Here is a 27012-nt window from a genome sequence, read left to right on the forward strand (position 1 = left end):
TCTTACATACAAGAACACAAATCGGTTTATAGCCAGATCATTATCCAAATGATGGGGCATTAATGAAATGTTGTTGTCGCTCATAAAAAATAACTCCTGGAGGCACTAAGCGTTATCGTTTTATTCCCTTCAGCAGCTGCCAAAGCCACTGGAGTGGCCATAAGCAGATCATAATATTCATCTAATGATCGCATTCATCATTGGAGAGGAGATGTGTACTTGTTTTGAAAGGGGAGAAAAAAAAGGTTAGGCATTGAATAAACAAAAAGCAGAAACCTGACATTGTCCATCCTTATATAGACTCTTTGATTGATATGGCTGCATTCTAGCTGTGGCCACCATCAACTGACACACTGATAAATATTTCAGATGTCTTACATGTGAACATTTATAATCCTCTTTCTCCTCCAATGCCTGATACACAGAATGATTCAAGCATTTCTAAGGTTCTCACATATGCAGGAATCTTAACCATGGGTCAATGGGCTGACTACAGGATGCACGAACCATTGTGCCAAAAAGCTCCTGGCTGATTTGCACATCATACATACTCACCACACAGACACATATGGTGTCCTTTGCCTCCTTTGCTTTGACACGCCTCTCTTTTGCTCTCTCCTTCTTCTTCTTCTTTTGGTCTCTCTCATCTTCTTTCGCTTTCTTTCACAAATGCCACACACACACACACACACACACACACACACACACACACGCTATTTGCTTTCACATTTCAGCTGTACAGAGCAGCTGTGCTGCAACCAAAAGAGAGTGTAGAAAAAGGTTATGTATGACTGGGAGGCCTGGTGGGGGCCAGTGTGTGGAGCCACTGCACAGGAGCACTGATGGCCAGGTGCCAGAGGACCTGAAGGAAGCCACCCTTCAACATGTCCGCCTCTGCACTCAGTATGGCTCAGGACCGATTTGTGCTACCTAGTCTGTCCTCACTCACAGACTGGGCACTGTTAATCACTGGATCAATGACCATTACTTATGCATACTGAGCTCAGACAATATTTCAGGAGGCACTCGGATACTCTTAGGATGTATTTGTAATGAGGACGTTTATGGTTTTCTTGGCAAAAGTGAGAGCAAGACATCTTTGCACCATTATTAGGCACTGATCCATAGTAATGACCTCCAGGTGTAATATTTTTTATCTCATACACTTTATAACCAAGCCACAAATACACGCAGTGTGCTACCAGAAATTCTGCGATAGTCTCTTTGTTTTTCAAACCCCCTTTTTTTTCTTACCAGACAGCGTCACGAAGCTCTTCCCCCACTGTGCGTCACATTTGATACCAAACTGCATCCACAAAAAGTCCAGATACGGGCCACAACAGACCATATTCACTATTTATAGCGACGCAGAGTCCATGTTTACCCCACACTCTGAGTTCTGAGTGTACCATTAAAACGCTTCCTGCGTCGATTTAGAAGCTATTAGCAGGCTTGACTTGTTCTACCGGTTAAGGTCAAGAGGTAGAACAAGTCTATTCTGTGTGTGTGTGTGTGTGTTTGTGTGTATGTGTGTGTGTGTAAGCTTAGCAACACAACAGTCATGAGTGAGTCAGTAATATTGTCATGTCTCTAACGCTGTACCTGTCGTCATTAATTAATTATTTTTGTGGCATCGAACATAAATACTAATGGTTCAGTCTTTTCTTCTGAAAAAGGAAAATAAAAACACGCTCTTTTTATTCCAGTTGGTGTATTTTGGTTGAATTCCTCCTAGACTGGCCTCAAAGCAAGTCACTCTACAGTTTAAAATTAGTCATAGAACGACACAAAATAGGAATTACAATGTCTAACAGTAGAGTTTACCATGTTCAACATCATAATTAGGGGTGTTAGTATGCTGACACTTTTTCTAATCAGCAAAAAACACTGAAGAATGGCTGACACCTGAAATGTTTCTGGGTGTTATTTCCCTGCTACTACTAAGAAGAAAACAACCAAAGTCCAGATAGCCATGTTAGCTTTTTTGTTGTTGCTGTACTGCACAGCAGTGCTTTGAACTTAATGCTTTAAGTCAACATGCTAACATGCTCAGAATTGACAATGCTCAACATGTTGATGTTTACCATTTTGACCATCTTAGTTTAGCATGTTAGCATGCTAACATTAGCCAATTAGCACTAAACACACAAGTACAGCTGAGGCTGATGGGAATATCATTAGTTTTGCAGGTATTTGGTCATAAAATATTTGAGGAATGAACATTTTGACTTGATGGTGCTAGATGACAACTCAGGGGATCACCAAAGTTATTTCAATTAATTCTGAGGGGGGCAAGAATATCTGTACCAAATTTCAATCCATCCAGTTGATGTAGATGTTTCATTCAAGGCCAAAGCGGTGGACCCTCTGACCAACCAACATGGCAAGAGACGCGCTACTAACAAGGATGTGCCATTTTACCTCATTATGAGAGTCTGTGCTGAAGTAACAATAAGAACAAAACGACAAAGGCTACGTTTGTGCGTGGACAGATTCATGGAACCTCCCACGCTAAAAACAGTGTAATGATGTGGGGATTTGAGTGATGTGATGTGAAATGCCATTCTATAACAAGATGAGGGACAATCCAAGTCCTGCAGGAGGACCCCCACAGTGACTGGAATGTTATTTGTGTGGGCCTCAGGCTGCCGCTGGCACTCCTGCTAACCTGGCGCTGTCAGAAGAATGCCAATGAGTGTGGAAGTTATTTCTCCAGTACGGGGTAGTGATTACGTCCAAACCATTGCATTGTTGACTGAAATTGTGAGAGAACACTTTCGGATGAAATACATCATCTCCCTAACAGAGCCAAAGTTACATTTAGTAACCTTAAGTTCTCTGTTTGGTATCCCCTGCAGTCCTCCGATGAGAGCGCTTCTACACTCACCTGTATCTTTGAGAGCCTATGCATCCCCCAGCACGGTGCTAATAAATGTGTTGACTGCTTGCCCTGTTTCTCTACGGGCATGTTTATATGGATTAGACCAACTGAGGGGACATCCCAACCCATTTGCCAGCTCTGGCTGATGGCTTGAAGGTTCAATTGCTACAACCCACATGGGGAGGGTTTTTCTCTGTGGTAGTGATCTGCCCCAGAGTTCACTGTTGCTCCACACTGAGAGCCTCAAACCGTCTGTGCCTCCCTGATGGTGTCCACTGCTGTTGTACTGGTCATTTACAATAGTAAGCAAAGATTCTGGAGAATGTGAACATTTAGAGCTTGGAAGGTCATACACCGGACGCAGATGCTGGGCTGTAACATGGCACTGAAATTCCCTAATTTAATAAAGAGCTAGTGGCACGGCTGAAAATACAAATGCTGTAGGGCCCAGTTGGCTGAAATATATCCTGAGACAGGGGTGCCCTCCCTGGAAAGCTGGAAGGAGGTAGTGAGAATTTATCATCTCAACTGACAGTGTGGAGCAGTAGGACAGAGAGACTAACCTCACGCTCAAATACTGTGTAGTCTGAATGTGTAGAAATCTGTATTTTCCCCACAGAGTATAATCATCCATCCGCATATACAAATGTACTCAAGCCCATGGGATTTAATACTGCTTCAACACATTTGATAAAAACCTTAAAGGCAAGAGCAAGACCACGACCACATGGCACTGTCATGCATTTGTAGGTCATGAAAAGGAAGGCATCAAGCCGAAGAAATTTCCCGTGGGCTTGTTTCAAACGCACAGGTTTAGGTTGGCATAGGTATCCCTCAGCAACTATCGATTGGTGCCTCCAGCACCAAACGTTGAAATGTGCATGCACACCACTGCTCTAACCTGAGAGTGAAGGGGCTGTGTGTGAAGGAGGCTGTGGAGGGTGTATGCTGCTCTCTACTGGTGCAGGATGGGTAGTTGCATGTGAGTACTGTACCTCCTTGATAGTATATGACACTTAAGAAACTGCATAATTGCAATGAGCATGGATGTGACTTTATTATCCATAACAATAGTGTTTAAACATTGTGTGTTGACTAGTGATCAGACTGTGGTTGACTTTGGAGACATAAAGTTACCTTATCAGGTGATGTTTTAAAGAGGGAAATGACCACACACCTCTGCTAATAGACTAAAGTGCTGCAGAGAAGGGAATATATTGGGAATTGCAGAGCTTTTCCACACAGAAAAGATTAGCTTATTTGGTTATTTTAGAGGCATCACTCTTAAATATTAAGTATACACTGCAGAAATGGGTATTTGATGCACAACTGACATATTAGCTGGCAGTGAGTTTGACATTTAGGCAGATTTGTATGTTTCATCAACCTCAAAGTTGGGTACAGACTGCACCTGTCATTTTATACACTTTCAAATATTTCATGGCTCAATGTACAGTATTGGCTCCCACAGAGTGCACCAAGATTGGTTTTCACGCTGATATCCAAGCGTCATTTCATGTCTTGATTTCTTCTAGACAGTATTTCTGCAAACTATTTGAAAATGATGTTGTCACAATTGACTGATAGAAAGAACAAAGAGATTTCTCATTATTATTTCATTTGATTAGCCTTTGTGATTGCTACTACACAATATATCTGGGATCAGGAGACACAAATGTTCTCATATAGGTTGACTTGTATGCTTGGTGATGGAGATTGTATTTCAATAACTGGTTAGGTGCAACTTTTCATAATGGTATAGTGACCATAATGACCTGTCATGGATATTCGCTTTGATTTACTCATCCTCCTGGCAATTCATTATTCCCACAGTCCAAAACACGTAGCTCAAGTGTGCTGGAAATCTTTGTGTTAATCCTGCTAATACTGGCAACATTTTCGTTGTATTTCCTATTATTTGACCAGTGCATGCTGGGAAAGGTTCTGGGCCGTGATAAGTTTGTGTAGAAAGTGGATGGACAAGTACACTCAAAGTTAAACAATTTCTAAAGAGATTAAATAATTCAAGCAGACACATTTCAAATATTCATCATTTGAAATGTGTGGATTGACTTATTAATGTAACAGCACAGATTTAGAGCAAGGAATAAATTTATGTAATGACCTGGATTTTTGAAATGTGCCACAGATGTTTGCAGAGATTGCCTAAAACACTCCATATGGGTATACCCCCATGAGCTTGAACTAATTGTGTGAAATGTGTGAAGACAATAGCTTCATGACATTTTTTCAGCAGACGGAACCAACAAATAATAGAGAAAACAATGCCTTTGATACCAACTTTTATGAATTTAATTAAAAGTAAAAACTTCTGTTAAGGATGTATGACAAACACAGATTTTACGTTTCGTTTTAAAGAGCAAAACATATTTAGCTTGTATTCTACTCCTTAGTGTCAAGCCAAGTGTGAAAATTTGGTGCTCAACATGCTGAGTTGCTGCCATCTAGTGGCTCTGAGTGGAATATTTTTGAAAGGAGAAAGAATAACATTTTCTCTCTTGTCCTTCCAGGAGATCTTCCTGAAAATGACAAATCCAAACACTCTTGTCGTGATTGGACGCTAACGAACACAGGAAGACCATGGAAGGAGAACTGAACTCCACTCTAAATACCAGTACAATGGATATCCACCTGGTCACTCACAGTCTGTGGGAGGTGATCACCATAGCGACTGTGTCAGCCATAGTCAGCCTCATCACCATTGTGGGGAATGTCCTGGTGATGCTCTCCTTTAAAGTCAACAGCCAGCTAAAGACAGTGAATAACTACTATCTGCTGAGTCTGGCAGCTGCTGACCTCATCATAGGTGTTTTCTCCATGAATCTCTATACCTCTTATATACTGATGGGCTACTGGGCCTTAGGGAACCTCGCCTGTGACCTGTGGTTGGCGGTGGACTATGTAGCCAGTAATGCCTCAGTCATGAACCTGTTGGTGATCAGTTTTGATAGATATTTTTCAATCACCAGACCTCTGACCTACAGGGCCAAACGGACTCCCAAACGAGCCGGGATCATGATAGGTTTGGCCTGGCTGGTGTCACTTATTCTGTGGGCCCCACCTATTCTCTGCTGGCAATACTTTGTAGGAAAAAGGACTGTGCCCGAGAGGCAATGCCAGATCCAGTTTTTCTCTGAGCCAGTGATAACCTTTGGGACAGCAATTGCTGCCTTTTATATTCCCGTATCAGTCATGACAATCCTATACTGTCGAATCTACAAAGAAACAGAGAAGAGGACCAAAGATCTGGCAGAGCTGCAGGGGATTAACTATCCCACAGAGCCCGGGGTCACCCAGCCTCAGAAGACCATTATCAGATCCTGTTTTAGCTGTAAATTAAGGTCGGCTTCACATGACAGGAATCAAGCCTCTTGGTCCTCCTCCAGCAGAAGCAATGCTGCCAAATCAGCAGCTGCCACCAATGACGAGTGGTCCAAAGCTGGTCAGCTGACCACCTTCAACAGTTATGCCTCCTCCGAGGATGAGGACAGGCCGGTGTCTCCGGGGGGATTTCCGCCCTCCTTCAGGAACCAGGCGTGTGAGACCATCAAGAGCGGAGTGGGCAGCGAGAGTGAGCAGCTCAGTAGCTATGAAGAGGATAGCTTCTTCCAGACGCCACCCAAAAGCAACTCCCAGAGGAGCAGCAAGTGTGTGTCCTACAAGTTCAAGCCTGTGGCCAAAGACACTCACGTGGAGCACCACAGCAAAAACGGGGATACCAAAATGGCGTCGTCAACGTTCTCCTCGGCCGAGTCCATGAGCGTTCCAACCACCTCCTCGACGTCGAAGCCCATAGACGCCACTCTGAAGAACCAGATCACCAAGAGGAAGAGGATGGTGCTGATCAAGGAGAGGAAGGCAGCTCAGACTCTCAGCGCTATCTTGCTGGCCTTCATCCTAACCTGGACACCTTATAACATCATGGTGCTCATCTCCACCTTCTGCTCAGACTGCATTCCCCTCTCGCTCTGGCATCTGGGCTACTGGCTGTGCTACGTCAACAGCACTGTCAACCCCATGTGCTACGCCCTTTGTAACAAGACTTTCCAAAAGACCTTCCGTATGCTCTTACTTTGCCAGTGGAAGAAGAAAAGGATTGAGGAGAAACTATACTGGTATGGACAAAACCCAGTGGTCAGCTCCAAACTGACATGAACTATTATTTTTTCTAAGATGGTGTATGATGATGCCTGTAAATTATATGTTTGCATTAATAGTCTTGGCTATATGAACTTGAATTCTACATATTAGGTGATATCAAAAGTAAAAAACTATATCAAGGAGCTGGTACAATTTATAGTGTTGCTAATTAATCAGTAGGTCTGCTGTAGTGTATGTTAATTACTGTTCAAACGTTAGAAATTGAAGAACATTATAAAATTGTCCCGAAAGAATCAGTGACACTGTAAATACATTCTAATATTACAAATACCTATATTTTTCCCCAAAATTGATGCTCTTATGCAGGAAATGCCATCGGTTAACACACACTGCTTCAAGAAGCACAGATGACAAGTATCCTCCCCCAAGTCGATGCTCTTACACCCAAAATGTCGTAACACATGCAGATATGTTTTATTCTGTAGGTATTGTGTTTGTACTGAGGATGCACATTTTGGAATGGCTATTTTATTTTAAAGGGCTAATACGTGTCGTCCTGATGTCAGAATCTGCTTGCTGAGTCAAGATTGTAACTTGATGATCATCAAAGCCTTTTCACATGTGCCAATGTCATTTTGTCAGAAGAGTGAATATAGATTCAGCTTCAGTGTTTTCATATTTTTCTGTCCTGCTAAATCTCAGTGGAAAAAAAAGAGTAATGATTCCATGAATTAAATTACAAAATAAAAATACTGAACCCTACTGGTCTACATTACAGTATAATCCCTTCAAACTAAAAGACTTATTAGTCATTTTATTCAAACAACATAATAAACTTGCTTAAACAATGTCAGTGTTTACAATGGGAAAAGTGTGGAGGATTTAACAGCACACATTGTTTATTATAATCTGTTTATTACACTTCATCCTCAGGATATTTTCTTTTTCTTTGAGCATTGAAATACAGTGTTTGTTTTCTCTAAACTACTGTAGCTAAATCAATATGTTGTCATATCTTCATTGTATTTCTGGCAAACCTGTAATGTACTGTGGCAAAAAAAACAAAAAACTGCTGTTTGTGAAATGTTCTGTAAGCATTGGATGGGAGATGACATGCAAAAGATGTTTTACATGTTTCATAAGCTATAATGTCATGAAACACTGTAACTGTGATAAACCAGAAATCTGCACTTGCAATTTGGGGAATGACATGCTTTGCTTCATGTATTGACATGGTGTATGGTGGAAACAAAGCTAGAGCTAAACCTGTACTGCATTTTTATACTGTGTTCCAAATTTGTGATTCATTTTTTGTTCTTTTCAGTATTTTGTGATCATGTCCATGCATTTCTGAATAAAATGTGGTGAATTGAATGCCCAGCTTAATGGCTATTAGGATGATGTAGCCTGCTGTAGTGTTTGTTGTGAAGAAAACCTAAAAGAAACCCAACAAAACTCCTCGCCCTCAATAGCTGCCAAACCCAGAGTCATACAGTATCACAAATCATGAGAATGGTGTCCTTATAGCTCATCCTTCTTGCAGTCTCCACTGTGAATCAGTTTAACTGTGTCTGAAGGTCTCACCATCATCCATGCGTATTTGCACAGCTGCTCCTTGTTACAGTCCTTTTGCCAGTAGATGACATTCCTGCGATTGAGATTGGCGCCAGCACAGGCGTCGTACCACCAACCTCCTCCTGGCACCCCTTGAAACTCCAGCTTAGCACAATTTTGGAAGTAGTTGTCGTTGTCTCTGTCTTTAGTGGTGAATCTTTGGTTGTCGTGCAGGTAGTTCTCTGTGTCCAGGGTCAGAGCGTCTACCGCTGTGCCCTGGAACAACCCCAGCCTAAGCCTGTATGCTGAGGATTCATCCTCCACCAGGAGTGGATCATACTCCCCCGTCTTGGTGATGGCGTCTCGGTCCACTAGTTTTACTCCCAGTTTATAGCGCCCAGGGCCACGGGTGAGCTGATGAAGGTATTCATTCCCAAGCCAGTGATCACCAGTTACATCCCCAAAGCCATACTTGTACTCAGCCCAGGTACGATCGAAATTCACGCTGCTATTGACGGTGATGTGCTGCACCACGGTCCAGCCCCCCTCCTGCATAGCACAGTAGGCCACGATGGGGGAGTCACCTGGTTGGATCAGGTATACCCCGTCTCTGGCCTGGCCTGAAGAGGTCATCAGCATTTCATAGCAGTCTCTGGGCAGCACTGTTGGGCAAATTAACATATCAGTCATAACTGTGTAGTTAATAAAAGGTAATTACACTGACATGTATTACTGTAATATGTTCCATTATGCAGACATGAAAACATATTCACAGATTGTAGGAGCCATTTATATTTATTGTTGGCATGTCATATTATTTTGTTTAGATAATCTTGCAGTATTATTTTGGACACTTGGGTCATTAGATGCACAGGGTTGTATATTCAAGGGCATAGGAGACAGGAAATGACAGGCACAGGTAAAGGGAGTGCACACAGTTCTCACCAGACCAGGAACAGATCAACACACCACAACCTGCAGAATTGGAAAACTGGTATGTTCATCTTTGTTCAACTACTCCAATAAACAAGCAAACTAAACTACAAATAACGACTGGAAAATCTGTTGGTCTGCGTAAGATCACTCCACTGTGTAGTAATGGCATACTGGAAACTGGAAAGAGACAGATATTTTCATTGAAATTCAATAATCTCCAAGTAATCACAACTACATTTTTCTTATTCAAATGAATAGTCTGACATTTCAGGAAATACACTTATTCGCTTTCTTGCTGAATGAGATAAGAAGATTGATATCACTCTCATATTTGTATGGTAAATATGAAGCCTGTTAGCTTAGCTTAGCACAAAGACTGGAAAGGGGGAAAAGCTATCCTGGCTCTGTTTAAAGGTATTAAAATCTGCATACCAGTAGCTCTAAAACTCACCAATTAACACATTATATCTTGCTTGTTTAATCCATATAAAAAACAGTGTTAAAATGTAAATGTAAAAATGAGACGTCAGTTTTACGGGGGGTAACATGCCGTACTATGACCTCCAGTAACTTCCTGGAGTCCTGCACCAAACAAGATATAACGTTTGAATTGGTTAGCTTTAGAGGTGCTGGTACGAAGATTTTGTTACCTCAAGACAGAGCCAGGAAAGCTTTTTCCCATTTCCAGTCTTTGTGCTAAGCTAAGCTAGCAGGCTGCTAGCTGCAGCTTCATATTTAGAGTGATATCAGTCTTCTCATCTATGTGTCAGCAAGAAACTGAATAACTGTATTTTCACTGTATTCAACTTTAGCACCCTCAGTGTCAAAAGCTACATTGTGGTAAAAAGCAATGCCAGGAATTAGTCATTATATTGATGGCAACAGCACACCAACACTGTTTCTCAATGTTTCCCAGGTAAACATGGTAAAACCATGATCAACTGCCAAACTATTACAACTGTTTGTACTTACTCAGATACACAAATAGATACCTCTCATTGCAGGGTTCAGGATCAAGTTATGTTCATCAGGGGGAACGAGATTCAGGTTCTCAGCTTGGAGATGCTCCATGTGAACTCCAGCTACACTAAGCAGCAGCAGCAGGGCCACCGGTGGAGGCCAGCATCTCAAACAATTCATCCTTCACTGTCAAACCAACAGTGTTTAGTTAATGATACAGTGAAGCTTCTTATTTAATTCAATAAATTTAATGAAGAACACAGCAAAATTGTACTGAAGGAAAAAAAGGAAGTGCTCAATGTGCTTACCTTCAGTAGAGCCACCTGTATGAGGTGACAGAAATATGTTCTCTTTACCCAAATCTTTTCCCACGTTCCCACTGTATTAGTCCACACTGACTGAATGAAAAGCACCAGAGTGCAAACAGGGATGTCCACTGCTGAGCTCAGATTCAGAGTTCACTGAAATCCTTCCCTACAGCGTCTCCTGCCTAGTCACAGCTGGACTTTAGCCTCAGGTTCACATCACAGTGACATCAACCCTCCACTTATCTGTGTCAAGTGAGATAAACTCACAAGTAAATGGAGAGATATGAACTATGTAAACCTGCATCTCTGCCTTACTTAAATCACTTCAAGACTGAATGAGGCTGAAGTCCAGATGAGACTGAATTGTAGGGGTTCAACTGAATGTGTTGCTGGTGATCTGGCAGCTTATTTTTCTACCTGTTATGTCACCAAACTGCACTTCAACCTGAGGTTGTTCAGTTCAGGAAGTACAGTGTTGAGTTAAAGCACAGCATGTGCAGTTCCACGGAAGTGTGTGTTTTGTGTTCACATAAATAAAATGGAAACATATCTGTGCTATAATCTCCCACAGAAGAAAAGGGTTACACCCTTTGTTTTGGTTGTAACAAATTAAATTCAGTATCAACCACAAAACATACCACAAACTTTAAAATTTCAATAGACATTTATTCATCACCAATGGGGCAATTAAAGAGAACAGACATACACAACATATCAATGAAACTCAACTCTGACATTCAGTCTTAAATTCATGAAAGCCTCCAAGAAAACTACACAATGATAAAACTCTTCTCGCTGATACTAATTACATCATCCTACTTGGTCAATGAAAAGACAATGAAATCAGATTGGCCACATGATTAAATCTATATTGCACATTCTTAGTATTTCTTTTCAAGTTGCTCTGCAAGCCAATAAATACATCAGGCTCTACAGACGTCAGGACAGGTACAGTACAAACTAAAAGGCACTTCTCTGTGGAAACAACAGCAGCTCCAATCTAACAATTCTATTGATGATTCTTCGAATTTTTGCAGGGTTGCTACCAGAGAATTCTTTGTCATCTGGCTCTTCATTGTCGTCAGGTAAGTTGAGACAGGAAAGAATCAATGACCTATGGGAAAAAGATAATGTACGTAAGACTAAGACATTTCTCGTATTATAAAATTTGACAGAAAAAATGACTCTGGTGATGAATTATTCATACATGCAGCACTGACCTTTGCCATGTTGCCAGCAGTTCCTGGAACAGATTTCAGTAAAGGTTCCTGATACCATAACTCCAATAACTGCTGATTAAAGGCCTGGAAGTTTCTGTAACAAAGTTAAATAAAGACTTTACCACTAAGGATGAGTTTCAAATAGTGCTCGATGGGTGGTTTAGTTACTGTTATGTATCTATTCAAAAAGTTGATTGACTGAACAGATGATTACAGCTTTTTTTTAATTTATCATTAATTAGCATTGCTTGAATATACACAGCTTTTATGTCTTTACACTTACTTATCCAACGGATGCTTAGTTGATCCACTGTAGCCACTTGCTCGTAGTTCCTCCCACCAGTTTTTCAAAACTGAATTTATCCACTTTAAACCAACAATAAGATACCTGTGAGAATCAAAGACAATCATCAGTCCTTTGCATTTCTGTACAGTAATCGTTCTGCTACATACTGCCTATTTGATTTGTCTGTGTGCATTATGTGTTTCATTCTGTAAAATGCAAAATTAATAATAATAATTCAATTACATCGCAAAAACAAAACAATTCATTACTCACTCTTCATATGGAGTGGTGAGGACTTTCTTAACTAAAGGAAAGATGTCAACACAACAGCCAATGGTGATCCTGTGGGAATCCTCATCAATGCTGCAGAGAAAATTAGATTAAAGTGACATTTATTCCACTTGTAGTCAGTGTTACTCAGACTTCTGCTAAATTCAAGTCACTCACCTTTTGCTTATCAGTGGGAGAAAATCAACAAACACACCAACGTCTTGGATTCTGTACAAAGACAGTGAAGTAACATTACTTTGGAAATTCTAATGAACATACTGTGCATCATATTTTTGAAACCAGCTACATACGACATGTTTGTACCTCAGAAAGTATGTCAACAGCTCTCCAACATTTCTCTGCCACAACGTTAAAGACACTTTCAGTCTCAGGTTTCTTCCAAAGAGCACATCAGTCAATGTGCTATGATCCCCTGAGAGCTGAAAAACATTGTTAGGTTCAGATTTTTATCTGCATGTTAGTACCACAGTAATTCATAAAAAAAAACTTGCAACAGTCTGAGCTGTGATAGTATTTCTAACCTCAGTGAGTGTACTGTAGTCAGCCTGTTCAGAACCAGTTCTACCAGTCTTGTGGTTATTACTGACATTTAGAGGGAACTCCCAAGGGTCCATGTCAAATATCTCCGGTTCTATGTCCTGCATGCTGTTCATCTCATTCTCCTTGTTTGCAGCATCATAAGTCCTCCCGGTCCCAAGCTGCTTCCTCCGAGCCACCGTCAGATGATGGGTCTTCCTCTTACATGACACGACCCGTTTCACTCGGCCTGGGTTGTTGCCAGAGCGACTCACGGGATACCTGGGCAGGGTGAAATGTTCAAACATTGTGTCAAAAACCACATCACATTATGCACCTGCTGAAATGTAACCACAAAACATGCACAACCTACCTCTTTTTGTTGAACTCCTCATTTTTATCATAATCCGCCTGCATGTAAAAAGACATTTTGCATGGTGATAAATAGAAGGAAAAGAGGTCCAGCATACAGAAACACATTTGAGTATTATACGGGGTCACCCAGCTTACCTCTTTTGTGTTCCTCCCGTGAGGATAGGTTACTCTGTACTGGGCTGCATCCTGTCGTGAGGCACGTTCAGGATACTCTCCGCCTTCACTGTTGGAGTCCATTAGACCTTAGAGAAAGAGAAGCCTCTTTTAAAAGAGAAGCCTCTTTTTAATTTAGTCATAATAAATACATGTTTATAAATCTGTTAGTCACAGCATTCATATTGCATTTTGTTTATGCCTTAAGGTGGCAAAAAGCATGTTCAGGCAGATAAGTAAGATAAGAGGAATTATGGGAGAAGTTGTTAAAGTTTTTAACCTCCAGTCTTACAGGTTCTCCAGGCTAAACACATTAAAACACAATTTCCCACAATCCACATGGGCATTGTTGTGCCTCTGTGCAATGACGTATTCCGGAACTGCTCCCTGGCCCAACAGTAGAGTTGTGCTGTGAGTGATTTTAGTTACTAATTTAATATTGTTAGGTTGTGCTAGGCTGAGCTTTTGGAGAGCCTTATTCGTTAAGTGTTGCTCGGAGACAAAATATAAAGACTCTATGTCGTGCGTAACGTTATAACTGTACGTATTTATATATACTATACCTAAGTTAACGTACGTTACGTACTGTAGTTATTAGGAATTAGCCTGGCAGCCAGCCTAGCAGGTAACTAATAAGATAAAAACAGCTTAGCACGGTGGTTGTAACGTGGTCTAGGACATAGTGTATAACCTTCACATCATAACTGCGTTACAGCTGAAGGTGAACTAAACAACGTATCCAAACTGGTGCACTCACCTTGTTTTCCTTTCCTAAACAGAGTCAGTACAGTTAAACCATCCCTTTGATTACGTTAGGCGACTGCTAACTAACTAACATCCAATTTCAACGGATAATACCGCCCAGTATCAGAGAATAAAGCGTCCTATTCATAATGCAGTTTGGGTAGTGTGCACCCTCTAGCGACTATTGAGATATCAATGGTGCAAATTTCAAAACCAAACACGTCGTTAAAGCTGTGTTGTAGACTTGTGGTGCTATGTCATGCTCCCAGTCAGCTGATCTCACAGATTTTCTAATGAAACTGTCATGAGCCCTGGCAGTGCCTTTATCCTGATCAGTGAGGCATATCAGCTGTTTGCCTTAGCACATTATTGATCAGAGGCAAGCTGTGGCCTGTGGGCCAATTTCTGCTGCACTTGAGCTCACATTGATAGCAGAACCTGAATGCACAATGAAAAACAACATCAGCTGCTTTTATTGACACATCATCTCTTTCCTTGCTGACTCTGCTGTTTTGGTTCTGCAGTTTCATCATATGGGTTGACTGAAACACTGTGTGTGTGTGTGTGTGTGTGTGTGTGTGTGTGTGTGTGTTATTGCCACAGAGGACTGCGTAAACTGGCACTGAGGTCAGGTAGGATAATTTAAGGCTCTACTGTGTATAATTTAAAAGGGGATACATTGATCCACCCTGGTTTTATATCAGACTCAGTGTCATGTGATGTTTGGCGCACAAGCTTTGAAGATCATGTGATATTTTCTGGCTGTGTGTGTTGCGACTTTAACCAGGCCATTGTTCCTGCAGTCCAGTGTTAAGATGGTGCCTGTTCCTGCTGCCTGCGCCTTGTTAAGCCTTGCACCGCTGTTGGTGCTGGGTGTTCCTCCCATTTGGACCCAGCCAGAGCAGGTGCACCTCTCTTATCTGGGTAAGTGTTTGAACCGTCTCCATCAGCCTCATGTGTTCCCATTTAGGGATACAGTTTTCCCCTTAGTGATACAAATCATCATATGGGTTGCAGATTTACAGATGTTTTTGTACAAATCACTCAATAATATAATGACAGATAGCACTGGGGTATTTATGGAGCTGAACTTTTTGTTACTGTTCTGTAGCTCTGCATCAAGTTCACTGAAGTTCAAATTCGCTTTCAGTTACCTTGATATTGAAAAAAGTCAGTGTGTTTCATGTAATGCAGCTATTTTAATGGCTGAAGGCCTTGATGAAACTTTAAGGTTTAGTCCCTGCAGCAGCAACAGCAACATGTCCTGTTGCACAAAAACGCTACCTGTGCACCCTCTGTAAGTCATTTAGGTTAAAGGCAGCAGGTAAATGCCTCAACTGCCGTACACAAAAGTGGTGTTACCCTTGGTTCACAGAGTCCGTGCAGCATAAATGCTCATTCCTTACGAAGGTGAAACGTGGGAGTCATTAAATGAGTTGATGTCTTGATGAAATGAGTACCTGGCCAGTCGTCAGCTTAACTCAGCTTGCTGATGGTTATATCTCGCCAGCGGCAAGATCAAAAGTGCCACTCTTGTGCAAAGTAAGCCTTTTCATAAGCATCTCTTGGCTTTTATAAATGCGCCAGTAAGTGAATCCAGTTGTTCTGTCAGATCAATCTGCATCACCATCCCAATAATTGGGCTTTTCTTCACAGGAGTGCCAGGTTCTATGGCGGTGACCTGGACCACCTTCAATATGACAGACAGCAAGGTGGAGTACGGCCTTCTGGGGGGTCGGCTCTTTGAGATGAGTGCCAAAGGTGATGCTACTCTGTTTGTGGACTCAGGAGAGGAGAAGAGGAAGATGTACATCCACAGAGTCACTCTGACAGACCTCAAACCTGCTGCTGCTTATGGTGGGTAGAGCTTTAATATTACTCACTCTTACTTTGGGCTTGTGAGAAACTTCCATATAAACATGTTAAAGAGTTTTTCCGCTCCTATATAATTCCAGTCTACCACTGTGGGAGTGATGAGGGCTGGAGCGACATGTTCTTCTTCACTGCTCTGAATGACAGCACTAGTTTCAGTCCCAGGTTTGCTCTGTACGGTGACCTGGGCAATGAGAACCCTCAGTCTCTGGCTCGACTGCAAAAGGAGACACAGCTTGGCATGTATGATGTCATCCTGCACATAGGTAAGCTCCACACTGATAGAAATATTACAACAATTAGCACTGTAAAAGCTGTTATCTAAGGCATTAGTCATCCACACATACCTGGCAACAGACTGTATTAACATAAATCAAATCAAGTCAGCTAACTGATGAAGATGTATCATGATGGTAATTACTGTAATGAGCAGAATAATAGCTATTTGTCATTTGTATGTTTTGCCTTTGAAGAGTATGGGTTGGATGCCGGCCACTTGCTTGCTCCATCACTTCACAGTTGAAAATGTGAATAGGCAGGAAGTAGAATCTAACCAGAACATGGATCTGTGCTGTGCCAAAATTCTTCACCCCAAAAGTCGGTCTAAATCTCTGGCTCTCTAGCTTTTGTCCCCTGCCTCAATTTACCGCCGGGGAATAAAAGTATAACACAATTTTTTGCTTTCCTTTTGTTGGCTTTGTCAGTTGAAACACAGTTAAACACTGTTTTACAGCCATTTTACGAGCTTACAGAGAATATAATTCTTTGACTGGCTCATAAAGCAAGATCAAACTTTAATTTGAGGCTAATCGTAGAACACTAGTCATTTATTAAAGGTATAGTTTGACATTTTGGGAAATCCCATCATTTGTTTTCTTGCAGAGAGTTAGATGAGAAGATTGATACCACTCTCATGATTCTGTCCAAAGGTAAAATAAAAATTCTGCCTACTAGCATCTCTAAAGCTCATTAAATGATACATTCCAGCATAAAACTACAAATTGTCCTTTATACATTTTGTTTTTTGTGAGGATTAAACAAACATATTAATTAGTGAGACAGATTTATTTACCTTTGAACAGAGCCAGGCTAGCTGTTTCCCTCTGTTTCCAGTCTTTATGCTAAGCTAACCGAACTGCCTCTAGCTTCATATTTACCGTACAAACACAATCTTCTCATCTAACTCTCTGCAAGACAGTGATTAAGCGTATTTTCCAAAATGTTGAACTATTATCCTTATAATATAGCATTATCCCTATCCCGAATGACAAAACTGAGAACTAAATAAAGGCTAACTTCCAAGTGAACACAACATTTTGGGGAAACAAATTTTGGCACAGTGCACCAAAGATATACATTGTCATATTGTCCTGTGGGAGAGTTAAAATGTTCTAAACACTAATCTGTAGATTTTATGTTTTACAGGGGACTTTGCCTACGATATGCATGAGGTATTTTACTCTTTTCAGTATCATGAACTCTGATCACACTTGTGCCCAGTAAGGTCAATGGCAGCCAATCTTTCATCAAATGTGTATATTCTTAAAGCCACTCTGATATTCCATTAATTCCACAATGACAGATGAGATAAGCCACTTTACCTTTCTCCACTGCCCCTATCCCAAGACTCACCGCTATTTATCATCAGTCTCTCGGCTGTGGTTGAGACATGCAGCTCATAATTAGCATTACAGTGAAATGCCTTAAGCCTGCGGTGAAAGACGAGAGTTAGGGCCATGTCGCCCTACTATTTCTTGAATAAAATAAGCGCCATTCAAAACCCCAAATGTCTCAATAACACATTTGCTCATCTGAAAACCTCCCAACTGTCATCTCTGATATTTAGCGGACATAACCTTGTCTTGGATGCTCATATCATTTTTCTTGAATAGAGTTCCTACATTATTCATGCATTTTCTTTTTTTTCAAATTTGGAGAAATGCTAGATGCAATCAGCAGACTAATAACCATAATTCATCCAAGCTGTGTTTTTAGCTGGAATGTGAAAGTACATCCTGCGGCTTCACTGATATTATAAATAGAAAAACAGAGAAAGGGAATTTTGTCTGAAAGGTCATTAATGGCTGTGGCAGGTAAAAGCCATCAGCACAGCCACGAACCACAGTGTGTTTTTAAAAGCAGTGCAGAAAAAAGAAAAGCGCCTCTGGTTTCAATGAGGTTTGGTTGGTAGGCTGATGATACATTCCTGAAGCTGTCTGGAAAATGGACTGACATACTTCTTAAAACTAATTTGGCTGAATATCGGTGAATGGAGAGAAATGAAACATTGTTGTCTAGAGGGAAAATCTTTGGCGTTGTGTTTAACGGCTGAATGACACTGTTCCAGGACAATGCCAGGATTGGAGATGAGTTCATGAGGCAGGTCCAGTCCCTAGCAGCCTACGTGCCCTACATGACCTGTCCAGGCAACCACGAAGCCACATAGTAGGTGGAACTGAATTTCTTCTCATTCTACTTGACATTTTGGGTGTTTTCATAAATGAACTCAGACACACATTTTGGTGAAGAGTTGTTTTTTAACAGTGACGGGAATTTCAAGAGAAATTCACAGCCAGTGAGTCAACATGGAAGCTGTCTGACTGTTTGTCTTTTCGTTTACATTCGGCTCAGGGCACAGGGGCAGAAGTATAATTAAACGGTTTTGGGGAAAAACAGTGGTAAATGCCGTATTCCATATTGGTAAGAATTACTTGCCAGACACCCCATGACAAATTGCATTCAGAACTGGCTACTGTACATGTTAAGTGTGTGTGCATGTGTTTTGAGGGGATTGTGAATCCATCAGCCGCAGTTTTTCCCCTATAAAGAACACACTTTGGTCTGCTGAAAACCCCTCACTGTACCATTCGAACAGATGGGAGCTATTTTGGTCTCTAAAGGCTGGAGCAGTGTCAGGAACCACCAACATCTAAACAAGGCAACGCTCTCCAAGACAAACATTTATCTGACTGGGAATCATCGGCTTCACTATCTGTTTTTCAGTTCCCAGTGACAGCCCCGCGATGGTGGGAACTGCGTTTTGACTCATCTTCACTGAATGTGCTGATCTCATTTGAGCCTGGGAAGATTTTCTGGACTGAGACACGGGACAGTGAGAAGAGAGCAATGCAGCAACTTATTGATTGATCTGCATTTTTCAAGCAAACATCCTAATCATCTGCTGGTTCCAGCGTCTCAAATGAGGATTTGATGCTTTTTTTTGTCCCACACAATAGCAAATTGAATATCTTTCAGTTTTGGACTGTTGGTCAGACATAACAGGCAATTTGAGCTCAGAATCTGGGAAACTGTGGTCGGCTTTTTTCACAATTTGTTATAAAATAGTCCTAAACAAATTGTAGCAGCTTTCTGTGCCACTGCACATGCAGTGAGTTGTATATTGATATTCTGAAATATTCATATTGCGTCTTTGTCCCTTTTGCTTTATTATTATGTCCCCACAATGCTGCCTGGATTTATTGATTTGAGTTTGAGCCTGTTTGCAGCTTTTGCAAATAATTAATCAGGTTGGTTTGTATTGACAACCTAATATAGAACAAAACTAGTATGAATTGTAGCCTATAATCTGTCCCGCTGATGAAATATTTTCAGTCTATTCTGGGATACATTTTTGAGTACAGTTTAATGTTATTTTGTTAAATATGATACAAGATGATTAAAGAGGTGTACAAAGTATAGAGACCAAACCTTCAGCAGCCTCAGATGCTGTAAACCCTGAAGATCAGCAGCTGAATGTATCCCTAAATTCCAAGCACATCTGCTGGAGGTAGTTGTGTGTTCATGCATTTTGAAACATTTAGAGGTGCCTGATCTTGCACCATAATATTTACTTGACGCTGCTATAGTGAGACAGTCCCCGCGTGGCCTCGCCATGTGTAATGTGCCTGGTCTTTATTACGGAGCTGCTAACAGTAGTCTCTTTTTCTTGGCGCTGCATCCTGACACAAGAACCTGATATCAAGAACCAGCTCGCTGCATTACATAACCAGAAATCCAGCTCCTCTCCTATACCTCAATGTGTGTTTTGTTCTGCGGTGTTGTTAAGAATCCAAATATTCCCAGCAGCTGGCTCCTGCTGTTCTCCCTCGCTCTCTGTTGTGCTCCCTCTCACTGTACTTCTCAGTTCCTCTCTCTCTCTTTCCAACCTCAAAAACCTAATGGGTGAGAGGCAATTGAAACAGGGCCGGCCACAAAAGTTTTCAGTCAGCATTCCAGCAGGATGAGAACAGTTGATCCACTGAAGATGCGAAGGCCCCAATCAAGACTGTCTTTGTTCACCAAGCACAATGTGGTTCATCAGGCCCTCGGAGGGGCAGGGAAGTAACTGCCACCATTTGAGACAATGTCCTGCGACGGGAGTTAGTGACATGCTTCCTGAAGACTGCAACTGGTTCCTTTTAATTTCTCTAACGGACTGGATTAAGCTCATCAGATGATGAAAGGGAAGATGTGATGAGGAGGGAAAGTCTTGCTGGGTCAGTTCAAGAGTCAACGTTGTTCACATTGAATCTGACAGCCACCAGATTTCTATCTCCATCGTATTTTAATGGAAAAGCAAACACACATGGAAACAAGCGTGCTTTGGGTTACAGAGGATGACTCACATGTCACACTAGACTCCCATAGTGCAGATTAATGAAACAAATATAAGCTTATCATAGTTTGTACGCAATCAGATTTTCCACAGCTGAGCCAGTGGTTGACTTTATTTTTACAGGCTAATCCTTTCCCTCAGGGCGTGCCCGGTTATATCACTCTGTTTGGTTTTTTAGAGAGTATGTGTATTGTTTTACTGAATAAAAAAGGGATTGTTTATTTCTAATATGTAGATGGTGCCTTCTTAGATCCCTCTGCATATATGCTCATACAAATCCTAGCCACAAGATGGAAGTATGAGCCCATTTTATGGCTGTTCCTGGTTCAGCGACATGACTGAGAACTCCAGGTCATAACTGATTTTCACAGGAGCAGATCTCACTCTTTAGCTCTCTTTTAGCTTACATTACTGGTCTGGTTGGAATTAGGATATACTATAGTTTTCAGCTGATACATAGTCGTAAATGTTATGATTTTTTTGTACAATATTTTCCTAATAATCAGGACTTGAATATGAAATTTGAAGTTTTGGAAACAAAGTTTTGAAGATGGACGTTAAAGAGAGTCAAACAGTGTACTCCTTTGTGCTGAATGATCACAGCTGGCACTCTGGTTCTGCTGGATTATCATCCTGGCCTTGGCCATTTAATCCTGACCTCGGTGTCAACATAAACTACAGGTCTCCTTAGTTTTAGACTTATTCAGCATTAGCAAAAGTCTCTGTGATCCTCCTTTTGTGTCCGTGCTCGTGGCCTTTGACCTCTGACCCCTGCTGTTATCTAGTTACCCCTAACCCTACATTAACCCACTAAGTGCAGGGATCTGAACCATCCCACTCATGCCCCGTCCAGAATAGTGAATTTTTTTCCTCCCATATATAAGATAAGAAAACAATCAATCCCATCACCTTGCTTAGTCAATGGCCCGTTGAGAAGATTGGTTCCTGCTTTCATGCTGAAATTAAAAACCATGAAAAGAGACTGGTGGGTTGTGAGAGTTTTTTCCTTTTGCATGGTGCACCCATTGTTTGGTGGTTTAATGTGGATGATGGTGCACTCTTAGATGTTGTTTTTGATGATGATTTTGTAGTTTGGTGCAGTGCAAAGATTCTAAAAATTAGTGGCAGGGATTGAGGTAGCAGTGATAGATAAGTAGTGGTGGAATGATCACTGCAAGCATCCTACTATATCTGGATCAAGTAGGAACCACCACAGCTCGGTGCTGAAACAGCTGTGGAAGATGTGATTCCTCTAATGGCCGCTGGATCTAAAATTACAGTGTTCTTTAAAGAAGATGTCATGGTTTTAAGAAGCGTATATTTAGAGGCTTGTTTTCTTAATTGACAGGTGTAGTACACTCAGCCATGGTGGCTCCTACTCGCTCACCCCATCTCAGCTCCACCCCGGCGCCCCCACATTGCCCAAATTTTGATTATCTGGCTCCAGAAACTGACCATGATCGTGAGCTTCAAAACATCCCATCAGAAACTCGTAGGGCGATGTCGCAGAGGCTACGTCCGTGTTTTTCTGCAGCCTTTAATTTGGAGAGGCAGCCACTGATAGCCTGGCTACAGCAAAGTGTACGGTTTCTCAGAACGTCTAAAATGAGCTACATATTTTTTTTTTCAAGTTTGAAGCAGATGTCACCACCACAGTTTGATGGTCATCTTTATTCGATGATATACCACCCTGACTTTTCTGCCAGGTTGAAATGAAAACTGAAAAGTTACAGAAAACAAAAGAATTGCCCCTAAACTAGGCAGCTATTTTAAGAATTGCTGGTTCTTTATATCTTATAGCAAAGCTGAGAATTATCTTCAGTGTATTGTGAATGGATTGCAGTTTTAGCTTTTCTCTGAGCTCCAGTGCCGGCACCACAAAATAAGGGAGAGCAGAAGTCTGTGGTGTTAATTGCTGTTTGTTAGATATTCAAACTTACTTTTTTTCCCTTATCTTTGTTGTCCACAGTAACTTCTCCAACTACAGGAATCGCTTCAGCATGCCAGGCCAGACGGAGAGCCTGTGGTACAGGTGAGGGAGAAGAAAATATGTCAGCCTTATGGAATAAGTTAGCCAACTGTTGCTTTAGTTGAGTTGGACTTTGACGTGCTTAAACAGGTGAAAGAGCCACAAGCAGTTTTGGTCAGTGGAGGAGAACTTCCAATCAGAAGTGGATGCTAGCTGCACGCACAGAGCTAGGAAAGAGAAATCATTTCTTTTCCATCAGGGGCCCCATGTGAAGTATCATGTGAAGTTTTACCAAACCTCCTACTGTATTTCAGTAAGCATTAATGAGCTGTAAGAGGCAGCCCAGAGGAATTGGCAGCAGAGCTCCCTACTCTTAGTTTAGTTTCCCTCTCCTATCTCAGGGACATGGGGACTACACAAAGGAGCTATACATCTGAGTAAGTGACTCACAGCCCACTACAGACCCCCTTCTCGCAGACAGTAAGATAATACCTTGTTAGACCACAGGCCAGCTTCCCACTCCTCAGTCCACAGGCCTCAATGCAGACAGGCCTGCTGGCTGAGAGCCCTTCCCTCATGTGCACGGTTAGGAACAAGGGGAACACCAGAGAGGCAATCTGAAACCCTGCGACTGCTACTGGAAACTGTTCGGTTCATAACATACAGTGCTCATGTAAAGAACACATGCTTTTCCATGAACCCCGCAGGATGTTAGCACTCATAATACAGCAAGGAGTTTATTCAGTAAAGTTGATCTGGCACTGCATTCAACAGCAAAATGTCAGATACCAAACGTTGCCTGGAGTATTTTTCACACTATCTGGAGTTCAAAGTGAGGTCCTGCTCTTGCTTATGGGCTGACTTTCAGCAGGCTTCCTCTACTGGGTCAAGGCCGTGTATCATTTTAACGATGTGTGTCCGCAGCTGGAACCTGGGGTCGGCGCACATCATCTCCCTCTCCACCGAGGTTTATTTCTATCTCGAATTCGGCCTGGAGCTCCTCTTCAAGCAGTACGCGTGGCTGAAGAAAGACCTGGAGGTTAATGACCACACTAGTTACATGATGTTGATGATGGCTAAGTGCTCTCCTTTGTTCCCACACTTGCTCTCTGCCTGTCTCTGACTCTCTCTTCTTTCCCATTTTAGCACAATGTTATCTGTCAAAGTAGCTCCTTTTACTTCCCATCCTGTTCCAAATAAAATCATATTACCCCTGTCTCCTATCTCAGATTTTCACTCACACGTTTACATTTATGTGTCCTCACCGCTTCCTTCTCCAAACCTAGGAGGCCAACAAGCCAGAGAACCGAGCAGTGCGTCCATGGATCATCACCATGGGACACAGACCCATGTACTGCTCCGATGACGACCAGGACGACTGTACCAACTTTGACTCCTATGTATGTAAACGAATCCCATCCGTTAATTCATACACTTTTTGCAATGTACGCAGTAACCCAAACTACTGATTCCTTCACCCTGTCACAGAGAGTGTTGGCGTTATTACTTGTGATCAAGCATCAAACTCATACTGAGACTAGCTTTTAAGAAGCATGTACATAGGAACAGGAAGTCAAGAGAAGCTTTAAAGTCTGGCTCAGCGGACGGTGCCACTCTCACATCTGCTTGGTCTCAAGTGTGGAAATTCCTGTTGTAATGGCTTAGCTGCATTCCTGATGGCAGACATTTTATTAGCAAAGCATAATGATTAACAGTTTGGTAATGCGACTATGTACCTAACATCATTTTATTTGATTTGGCCAAGCAAAAGAACTTGTATCATTACCATTACACGTTTTGTAAATTGCCTGCAGAGGCTCATTTTGCAGTGTGTGGACATCTGTATTGTTTAAGGTTTTATTTCATCACATAAAGGTGTTTGTTGATTCCTTTTCTGCCGGGTTGCCTGACATTTTAATTGCCCCTGGGAGCAGACAGTGTCACACGTGTAGCAAGCTGGCCGGTCCACATCGCAGCCCATAAGCACATTGAGTACGGTATGCTGTCATAATCACTGTAATTTGGACCAAATAGTTTCCACTTAGACTTGCTTCTCTCAGCGCTTGGCACTGTGTGGACTGAGGCTGGCACGGGCATGATGGGGCTCCACCAGGTAGCATTTCAGGTAGCAGGTAGTGTTTCGGAGGCTACTGCCAGTTCACGTCGTCATTAATCCTCTCTGTTATATCTCAGGTCCGACTGGGACGGAATGACACCAAACCGCCAGCTCCTGGTCTAGAGGATCTGTTTTACCGCTATGGTATGGTCTCTATTTGACAACCAGCTGTGTGCTGCTAATGGGTGTTTAAGATCACAAATTTGCACGCTCAGACTAATGTCCTCACAGTTGCAGAGCGCAGAGCAATCCAAACATCCTTTATTAAAAAAGCAGGCATTTTGGTCTGGCTGACATCCCAACAGCCCATTTGCAAATGCTTTTCCTGTATTACATTTCTCAGACTTTTGTTTGTTGCATTTAATTATTCGACTTGTGGTGGAACTTTGGAAGTTTTGGTTGCTCAGATCTTAAGCTTTTGTTGATTGTTGAGAAATCTCAAAATGAAATGGGCAGAGGATCTGAGGAATATTAGATTACACAGCAAAATGTGTTTGATTAAGCTGTTTGGGTGGTTATTTGTTCTGACTGTCATCAAATATCTTTCACAGGAGTGGATCTGGAGTTGTGGGCACATGAGCACACATATGAGAGGCTTTGGCCTGTCTATGGTGACAAGGTCAGCTTCTGCAATCTTAACTCACCATCTTCTTACATCTATAGTCTTTGGTTTGGATCAGTGAAAGAAACATGTTGTGTTTTTCTCTTTAGGTGTTCAATGGGAGCAAAGAGCAGCCTTATGTGAACCCAAAAGCTCCAGTACACATCATCACTGGCTCTGCTGTAAGTACTTTCACATCACTGTAAACGTTTTTTCCACATAGCTTAATGCATATATTGACAGCAGCATCAACAAAAACAATGTTATGTATTGTACACAGTCCTTTCTGTGCAGCAGTTGGTCTGCCACATGAGTTTAACACCAGCTGCTCCTCTGGTTAAGTGTTTTCTGATGTGGTGGTGAGCAGAGCAGGGCATGCTTCATCATCCAACCACAGAGGGATTAGTCATCGGCATATCAAAATGCGGCCCGACTCACACCGAGGCGCAGCCACAGCTGTAAATGTCACACAGGGTTTTGTGGACAGAGAGAGAGAAAGGCTCGTCACTAACAGATTCAGTTTCTTCGCTGTTGATTCCTCTGCAGGGCTGCAGAGAAAAGACTGACAATTTCAATCCAAACCCCAAAGAGTGGAGTGCCTTCCGCAGCACAGACTACGGCTACACCCGCATGCAAGTGGTCAACGCCACCCACATTTACTTAGAGCAGGTCTCTGACGACCAGGTAAGAACACGGGGAAGAACACCACGCACACATGCACAGCAAAGGTGGAAGGATGCATGTAAAGGTCAAAGAGTGTTGCTCAAGCGATAACGATGACTTTTCTGTGTGTTCCAGTATGGCAAGGTGATTGACAGCATATGGGTGGTGAAGGAAAAGCATGGCTTCTCTGCCTGGTTCTGACGACTGCCATCCTTAAAAAAACTCTGCCCAGGAAATGCACTTTGAACATAAAATAAGCACTTTTTCTTTTTTTTCAAAACCAAACTAAAGTTTTCATTCCTCATCATTCTTTTCTTTCTTTTCTAACTAAGAAGATCAAATCTTTTGATTTCAGACTTTTTCCACTATGTTTAATCCAACAAGAAGAACACTTTATGATCATTGTCTACTGTGAATGTATCTAATGAAACTGTAGTTTGCTGTGAGGTGCTCTACTGGACAATTTTTGTACACAAGGCATCAAAAATTGTTTTATGTGTGAATAAATTCTTCTCTTAGGTCCTTCCTCCAAAACCATCACTGTAGTCTAACTTTAAGTTTTGTTATTTTAACTTCTTATCGACAGGTAGACATGTAGGTCCTCGCTGCCTGAATAATCCATTGACAATAGACATAGACAGCATGAGTCTGGCAGACACCAGGCCCCGTTGCATTCAGAGCATATTTTTCATTTCAAAAACCTGGAAATGCACTTACACAGATCAGGTCTCCCTCCTATCACTCCAACAGGATGACAGATTCTCCCTTGGCACATCCTATCAGGATACTGGAATCTCATTTCATTGTCCATCTGTGTGGCCGTCAGGGCC

At 41.8% G+C, this 27012-nt stretch overlaps 4 protein-coding genes across 5 annotated transcripts; 2 read left to right on the top strand and 2 right to left on the bottom strand.

Moving 5' to 3' along the window:
• Positions 1–5452: 5452 nt before the first annotated feature.
• Positions 5453–7057, top strand: LOC139297606 (muscarinic acetylcholine receptor M5-like). Its single transcript, XM_070920352.1, has one exon. It carries the CDS (start codon positions 5483–5485, stop codon positions 7055–7057), a length of 1575 nt encoding a protein of 524 aa, XP_070776453.1. The 5' UTR covers positions 5453–5482.
• A 1467-nt stretch (positions 7058–8524) lies between these two features.
• On the bottom strand, positions 8525–10633 carry LOC139298155 (fibrinogen-like protein 1-like protein). The gene is made up of 2 exons (XM_070921043.1): positions 10486–10633; positions 8525–9219 (listed from the first exon to the last, which is right to left on the bottom strand). The coding sequence occupies exons 1-2, from the start codon at positions 10631–10633 to the stop codon at positions 8525–8527; spliced, it is 843 nt and encodes a 280-aa protein (XP_070777144.1).
• A 799-nt stretch (positions 10634–11432) lies between these two features.
• Positions 11433–14452, bottom strand: LOC139298081 (KATNB1-like protein 1). The gene is made up of 10 exons (XM_070920917.1): positions 14360–14452; positions 13585–13691; positions 13448–13485; positions 13080–13356; positions 12862–12977; positions 12715–12765; positions 12541–12630; positions 12265–12369; positions 11982–12075; positions 11433–11875 (listed from the first exon to the last, which is right to left on the bottom strand). The coding sequence occupies exons 2-10, from the start codon at positions 13684–13686 to the stop codon at positions 11843–11845; spliced, it is 906 nt and encodes a 301-aa protein (XP_070777018.1). The 5' UTR covers positions 13687–13691; positions 14360–14452; the 3' UTR covers positions 11433–11842.
• A 418-nt stretch (positions 14453–14870) lies between these two features.
• On the top strand, positions 14871–26719 carry acp7 (acid phosphatase 7, tartrate resistant (putative)). Of its 2 annotated transcripts, none has more exons than XM_070920487.1 (14): positions 14871–14978; positions 15150–15270; positions 16003–16203; positions 16302–16484; positions 17644–17669; positions 18566–18663; positions 22803–22865; positions 23727–23841; positions 24089–24202; positions 24996–25062; positions 25470–25537; positions 25630–25701; positions 26066–26203; positions 26318–26719. In XM_070920487.1, the coding sequence occupies exons 2-14, from the start codon at positions 15162–15164 to the stop codon at positions 26381–26383; spliced, it is 1320 nt and encodes a 439-aa protein (XP_070776588.1). In that variant the 5' UTR covers positions 14871–14978; positions 15150–15161; the 3' UTR covers positions 26384–26719. The 2 variants fall into 2 exon arrangements, with proteins under 2 accessions (XP_070776588.1, XP_070776587.1); XM_070920486.1 differs by having other exon boundaries at positions 14938–14978; positions 15134–15270.
• The last annotated feature ends 293 nt before the right edge of the window (positions 26720–27012 follow it).

The sequence above is a fragment of the Enoplosus armatus genome, chromosome 15 (assembly GCF_043641665.1).
Source record: "Enoplosus armatus isolate fEnoArm2 chromosome 15, fEnoArm2.hap1, whole genome shotgun sequence".
NCBI lineage: Eukaryota > Metazoa > Chordata > Actinopteri > Centrarchiformes > Enoplosidae > Enoplosus > Enoplosus armatus.

What these genes read in the sequence shown, in the direction of transcription:
- LOC139298081 (XM_070920917.1), bottom strand. Translation starts at nt 13,686, where the DNA reads ATGGACTCCAACAGTGAAGGCGGAGAGTATCCTGAACGTGCCTCACGA. An exon ending in GAGGAGTTCAACAAAAAGAG is followed by an intron (nt 13,357 to 13,447) that starts GTAGGTTGTGCA and finishes CACCCTGCCCAG; the next exon opens with GTATCCCGTGAGTCGCTCTG. An exon ending in CTGCTGGCAACATGGCAAAG is followed by an intron (nt 11,876 to 11,981) that starts GTCAGTGCTGCA and finishes TTTTTCCCATAG; the next exon opens with GTCATTGATTCTTTCCTGTC.
- LOC139298155 (XM_070921043.1), bottom strand. Translation starts at nt 10,633, where the DNA reads ATGAATTGTTTGAGATGCTGGCCTCCACCGGTGGCCCTGCTGCTGCTG. An exon ending in CCTGAACCCTGCAATGAGAG is followed by an intron (nt 9,220 to 10,485) that starts GTATCTATTTGT and finishes TTTGCCCAACAG; the next exon opens with TGCTGCCCAGAGACTGCTAT.
- LOC139297606 (XM_070920352.1), top strand. Translation starts at nt 5,483, where the DNA reads ATGGAAGGAGAACTGAACTCCACTCTAAATACCAGTACAATGGATATC.
- acp7 (XM_070920487.1), top strand. Translation starts at nt 15,162, where the DNA reads ATGGTGCCTGTTCCTGCTGCCTGCGCCTTGTTAAGCCTTGCACCGCTG. An exon ending in CAAACCTGCTGCTGCTTATG is followed by an intron (nt 16,204 to 16,301) that starts GTGGGTAGAGCT and finishes ATATAATTCCAG; the next exon opens with TCTACCACTGTGGGAGTGAT. An exon ending in ACATCATCACTGGCTCTGCT is followed by an intron (nt 25,702 to 26,065) that starts GTAAGTACTTTC and finishes ATTCCTCTGCAG; the next exon opens with GGCTGCAGAGAAAAGACTGA.